Here is a 6000-nt window from a genome sequence, read left to right as displayed (position 1 = left end):
TTAGACGCGAACTCTAACGGGACCTCTCTACCCTCTTGCACCTGCTTCAACACCGCGCCAATGCCAATGCCATCTGTTTCGATGATCCAGGAGCAGGCTTATGGCGCAACGACGCACCGGCTACGCCTGCTTCAGCTGCATGAATGCCTCTCCTCGAGCGTCCGACCAGACGAACAGCCTGCCCTTCTTGAGCAACTCGAACAGTGGGGCAGTGTACTCGGCGAAGGGTCGCGGGATGAAGGGTCGTAGGTACCCAACAGCTCCTAGGAAGCTCTGCAGTTCCTTCCTTCAAGTAGGGGCGGGGTCATTGAGAACGTTGCCTATCCTCCTCTCCTGGCACGCTATCCCTTGCCGCCCAATCTTGTGACCGAGGTACTTTACTTCGGGCTTGAGCCACTCGCTCTTATCTAGCCTGAGGTAGAGGCCTCTCTCTCTGCACAGTCGCAAGACCTTCTCGAACCGCTGCATCATCTCCGGCACCGTGTCCGTCGCGATGATGATATCGTCGATGTAACACAGAGTGCGATCGTCGAGCACCTCCTCGAACACCACGCCCATCGCGCGCTGGAACTCCGCCGGCGAGTTCTTAATACCGAAGGGGATGACGCTAAACTCGAACAGTCCAAGCGGCGTGACGAACGCGGTGGGATGCTTGCTCTCCTCTGCTATCGGCACATTCCAGAATCCCGAGTTCATATCGAGAGTCGTGAAGTGTTGACGGCCTGCTGCGGCCCTCAAGTGGTCCCATATTCTGGGCAGCGGATACGAGTCGGTAGTCGTGCTTTGGTTCATCCTCCGGTAATCCAAAACGCACCTCCACTCGCCCGTCTTCCTCTTCACGAAGTGTGGCGCGGCGGCCTAAACCTCGCTTTGTACGGCTTGCCGCTTGCCTCGAAACGCGCCTGGTACTTGACGCACGCCACCTTTGGGTTCTCCGATACGTCTCTGTATGCGATCAAGAGATTCCACAGCTCCAGCATCATGTCCTCTGTCGGCTCGTTCCGGTATTTCGCGCCCCCTGGACCGTCACTCTGCACTACCTTCTCGACTGCGGCCACCGGCATGCCGACGTCCTCTCCTGGCGCCGCCTGGCTCTTCTTTTTCTCGTCGGCGCTCAGTCCTTGTTTACGAACTTTTGCACCGCCTTCAGTCCTGAGTCCTCATCTGTGATGTTGTGCCTCGGGCACATCCTTGCCCAGTGCCCTTTCCGACTGCACTTAGCGCACCCGTCACTGTCGTGGGGGCAGTCTTTCTTGCGGTGGCTTCTCATGCCACAGGTACCACACTTGTTCCTTGAGCTTGCCGGCCTCGTTCCTCTCAAGCCGCTCGGCCTTGATTCTCAGCACGGCCAAGGAGGTTATCCGTTGGGCTCGCAGCTTCGATGCCATCCACGGGGGATACGCCGCAAGCGCCGCAGCGGTGGGAGCGGAGGTAGGGGAAAGGCTTCTTCCAGCGCTTGCGGAGCCGCACCATCCGGCGTATGCGCTCGGAGAGAACGTCGTAGCCTTCCACTTTGGTCTTGGCGGAAGAGTCCGATCACATCTTACGGGTACTCTCACTGCGCCACGTGCTTGTGGCGTATCTCTTCCTAAGGGCCCTAAGGACCTCTTCGATGGGAGTCGTGTCACCTTGGGGCAGGTCGAAACACGTCTTCAGGTGTGACTCCTGTCAGCACTCACTATCAGTAGCTCACTCTGCTTGTTCACCTTATCACAAACAATCCAGCTCAACAAGGGACGTCATTTGGTGAGCTGAGGTTCTGATATGGGTAAATGTGTGTCGGACGAGTCGAAATAGAATAGGGAGGGCTGTAGTATGGGTTCCAATTCTTGACATGAACTCCTGTTTTGTCCGTAACTCAGGGGGCGTCGCAATGTTCGCTTCAGCTAGCTGGGTGTTGGTGTTTATTTCCAGCGGCAGTGTGCGTTCGAGAAACGCCGTCGCTCCACCCACAGGGAACACCCCGTGGTTCCACACACCCACCTTAGAGGTCAAGACATAAAAAAAGACACATCAAAGCGTTTGACCGAAGGCACCTTCCCAATACGTCCTGGAAGCCCGAAGGTGTTCTTCGGGATCAGGATGTCTATAGCACTTTATGCGACAGTTTGTCAATTTGTATTCTTTTCTTTGGAATAAGGTATAGTGCTTAGCCAATTCAGTCTGGTTGGTGAAGTAGTCTTTAACCGAACCCCAGCGAATGGTCGTGCCAGATGGAGTGGTGGCCACGGTACTCATTTCGATCATGTCGCATTGACAATATTCCGATAGGTTTGTCCGGCATGTCGGACCGTTGCTGTCGCAATAGCTAGTGGGAATGACTTGTCGCCCATACTGTGTTCTTGTATTTGCTCCTTCGTTCAAAGTTTCGGCCATATACCCCACTCTCCAAAGATCCCACCCGGCAAATCCGTATATGTCTGCTCCTAACCACTTTGCAATACCCCTTGCTCGCCCCCCCTTGTATTCGAGCTCCTGACCCGGATCTTTTTGGTTTTCTGTGAACAGGCACTGGTAGGGCTTCAGGTAGTGGTTGACCGCATCCCAGACAGTAGGCAAATCGTACTTGAACGGTTCGCCGAAATAATGACAAGTCACGTCTTGACCATTCTCGTCAGTGCAAACTACCTTTCCGCCGTTTACCTGGGACCAGTCTAACGCCTTCCAACCGCCCGGCGCTGCTTTCACCATCGACTGGGGCTTCATCCGGTGAAGCGCATCATTGCAAGTCCCGTCGGGTACTCGTAGCGTCGCCAACTCATACCCAGAAAGTAGTGTCGTGATATCATCGATGCTTGGCTCGGGTCGCTTTTCGGGATTCGGATGACACTGGTTCACCACGTCGAACTCGGACGTGACTAAACAATCGTGCGCCAGGGCCCGCTGGTATTTCTCCGCCTCCGCCTCATACGCGTCGAGCTGATTGTGCGTCGAGGACGGTAATCTCGTCGTGAATAACGTGGAGCTGGTGGTCGTGTGGTCAGAGTCCGCAGTGCCGGATGGAGAGGAGCTGTAGGCCGTGGTGTCGGAGACAGACGAGCTGTAAATTGGTGGTCTTGGTGCCATCCGGGGGAACCGACTACCACTCCGACGACCAAAATGGTAAAGTAGTAGGAGCCCAGCAATCGCCAAACCACTTGCAGTCGCAGCACCCGCAATACCAAGACGTTTGCACAACCCCGGGCGTCGCCAGAAGCCTTCGGTTCTTTCGCGAAGGGCCTGGCCCTCGATCTCAATACAATTCATGAAACGCCCCGAATCCTGAATCATCAGAAGCCACTTAGCTGGAACTTGATCCCGGACTTGTTCTTGTTCATCTGCATCCAGCGGCCTCACATCAGTGATCTCCAGCCTTCGGCTCCCGTCAACTTCGGTGTCTTCGGCATTCTCAGCCTCCAGCCGCTGCATCATCTTCTTGCCAAATGCTTTCCTCAGGGCCGCATTGGCGGCTGCTGGATCCGCGTCGAGGAAATGATCCTTCATGGCCCGGTAAAGCAAGCGTTCGATGCGACAAGAAGCCTTCGCTTGCTTCTTGGATTCCCCGGGCGGGTGGTAGACGCGGAGCCGGTTCCAACGATTGAGCCAATCGTAGCCAGTAAGGCAGGACCCCAACAACTCTGACGGAGGGGCCAGAACCACAACTTCAGCTGCGCCCTTCCCGTCAGAGACGACAGCCATCCTCGCAATACAGCCACTGGTAGAAGACGTCTTCCCATTGGGACCGATTAACGCCGCCAGTGCCACATACTCCGCCGCATTGACCAAGCGTAAAGCGGTGTTGGCCTTCATCCGAGAATTGAGCCAGGAAAAAACTGAACTGGCTTGCCACATTGTTGTGTCTTTAATTAATTCCCAAAATGTTATGTAGACATAGCCGGTTGCAGCCTGAGTTGAATTCGGGTCCGCGGGCTGAATGGGTTAAGAGTCCCTCACCCATAACGGCAGGGCCTATCGGGCCCCAAATTCATCTCACAAGCTCAGTTCCATCGGTTGCGTGTTCTGGATAGATTGTTCGTCCGCTCGGACCCAGACGACATCCCGGACACCCTCTCCTGATGAACGGCAAAGCGCCAGCAACAACCTGGACGCACGACCTGCCGATCTCACTTTTACTCTGGCACATGTCCAGGCCGAGCTTTCGCTTCAATGCGCCGTGCGACTCTCGGCGGCCCGTGGGCGTTCCTCGGCGTTCCTCTTTACCTCTGGCGACTGACAACTTCCACTACGGCACCAGTGGGCACGCGGGAGTACCCAAGACGCGGAAGAGAGTAGCCAGCATGTTCTACTGGCCCGGACTTGCGGACGACGTAGCGAGAATGGGTAGAGAGTGCCTGAGATGTGCCCGGACTCGAACGAGAGCTCGGCTGACGCACAACGTGCCGAAGGGGAGTCTGAGAATCCGAGCGCGATGGACACAGTAATCCTGGATCACGTAGGACCCATGCAGCTAGACGGGCAGAATTGGTGACTCCCAGTAACGAGCACGGTCACAACTGCGCAGACGGCTCACATCTTCCTGCGGGGCTGGGTGACACCGTTCGGTATTCCGCGAGTGGCTTAACGGACAACGGCGCGAGCTTCGGGGGGCGTTCCATGAGATGGTGGCTAGCGCGTTGGGCTGCGTCCATCTGGCGACGACAACGTATAGGCCGCAGGGGAACGGCATCAACGAAGCCTCCCACAAGGGGCTCAGAAGCGGGTTCAAAGCACTGTGGCAAGAGGACACCGCGACCTGGGTGGGATGGTGGCGGCGGTCTGTCGCACGCACAATACGACACCGCACATCCGCACAGGTGTGACGCGGTACGAGACCTTATTCGGAAGACCACCGTACTTCGCGCGGTTGCAAGAGGTAACCGGCACAATGACAGAGGAGCAGAGGAAACAGAGCCTGGCCGCACAGATGCGTGAGAGATTGCAAAAGGCCATGCTCACAGATAGGCCGCTCGAGGAGGCGGGCGCGGACGACCTACGGGTAGGAGAAACAGTGGTAGTCTCGATGAAGCCAGGGTCACAGGCAGACGCCAGGGGAGGACCGAAGACACCAACTTGGGCGCACACCGCGTGGTCGCTACCAATGAGGATAACAGAGTTGAGAAAAACGCAGGTAGTGGCAGAAAGATGCGACGTGCCGGGGTGGACGGTCACGGCTCAGAAGGACCAAGTGAGAAGGTTCAAGCTGAGCACGGATCCACTACTGCGGTGGGCAACTCAAAAAGGTCAGAAGTGGAATTCATCTCGGAGAAAAATATCTGTGCGCGTGTTTTGTACACACACTTTTGTGCGCGCACCGTGAGTCACCCAAATCGCCGATCGCCTCTCTGCCTCAGAAATCACTAATCAAGCATTAAGTGACTCGGGGACACTTCTTATTTAATACCTCACCATATTAAATACAGAGGAAGCTAGCAACCTAGCGATGCAAGTTAGCACAATCGACACCGAGGGCTTCTCGTACGACGCAGACAGCAGCACCACGTCAGTAGCGGACCAGTTTGACACGACACTGAGTACACGGCAGTTGGAGGCCTCTCCCCTAAAACGACAACTGACGAATTCCGAACGATGATCGAACCAATCTCGACCGTGAGCGCAATGATCATCCGCGAGTGGTATTCTACTATCGTTGACACGGCCCGCACTACAGGTTACCAGGTGATCGAGACAGTCCCCGAATCGCTCCGACGTCACATAGAGGAGGAGCAACTTTAGAGTGCTCAGGCGTCTTCTCCGTTCTCCGAGTGCTCAGGTGGATCGTTTGATTGGTGGGTTGGGGGGCAATGTAGAAGCACATCTGAATCGGGCTGATTACGTTGGCAACGATGTCTGGTGTAATCTAAGGAGATTGCGGAGTTCCGGAATGATGGTTTCACATATATACCAATGAATGACATTGAAGACGTGGTGACTGTCCGCGGGAGGGTGACTGTTAGCTCATTCGAGCTCTCGTCAAACGTTATCTTTGCTGACTTGACGATACCTCTTTACTGGATGGTCCAA

The 6000-nt window shown here is 55.6% G+C and overlaps 2 protein-coding genes across 2 annotated transcripts; both read right to left on the bottom strand.

Moving 5' to 3' along the window:
• Window positions 1-288: 288 nt before the first annotated feature.
• On the bottom strand, window positions 289-792 carry GNI_173060 (Gag-Pol polyprotein; the record flags this gene model as incomplete). The annotated part of the gene is made up of 1 exon (XM_011135060.1): window positions 289-792. One exon carries the CDS (start codon window positions 790-792, stop codon window positions 289-291), a length of 504 nt encoding a protein of 167 aa, XP_011133362.1.
• Window positions 793-2013: 1221 nt separating this feature from the next.
• GNI_173050 (putative transmembrane protein) lies at window positions 2014-3678 on the bottom strand (the record flags this gene model as incomplete). Its single annotated transcript, XM_011135059.1, has 1 exon — window positions 2014-3678. The coding sequence occupies one exon, from the start codon at window positions 3676-3678 to the stop codon at window positions 2014-2016; it is 1665 nt and encodes a 554-aa protein (XP_011133361.1).
• Window positions 3679-6000: the final 2322 nt, after the last annotated feature.

This window comes from Gregarina niphandrodes, assembly GCF_000223845.1.
Source record: "Gregarina niphandrodes unplaced genomic scaffold scaffold00060, whole genome shotgun sequence".
NCBI classification, from domain to species: domain Eukaryota; phylum Apicomplexa; class Conoidasida; order Eugregarinorida; family Gregarinidae; genus Gregarina; species Gregarina niphandrodes.
Note: the sequence above shows the minus strand (reverse complement) of the source record. Positions and strands in the feature narration are given on the sequence as shown.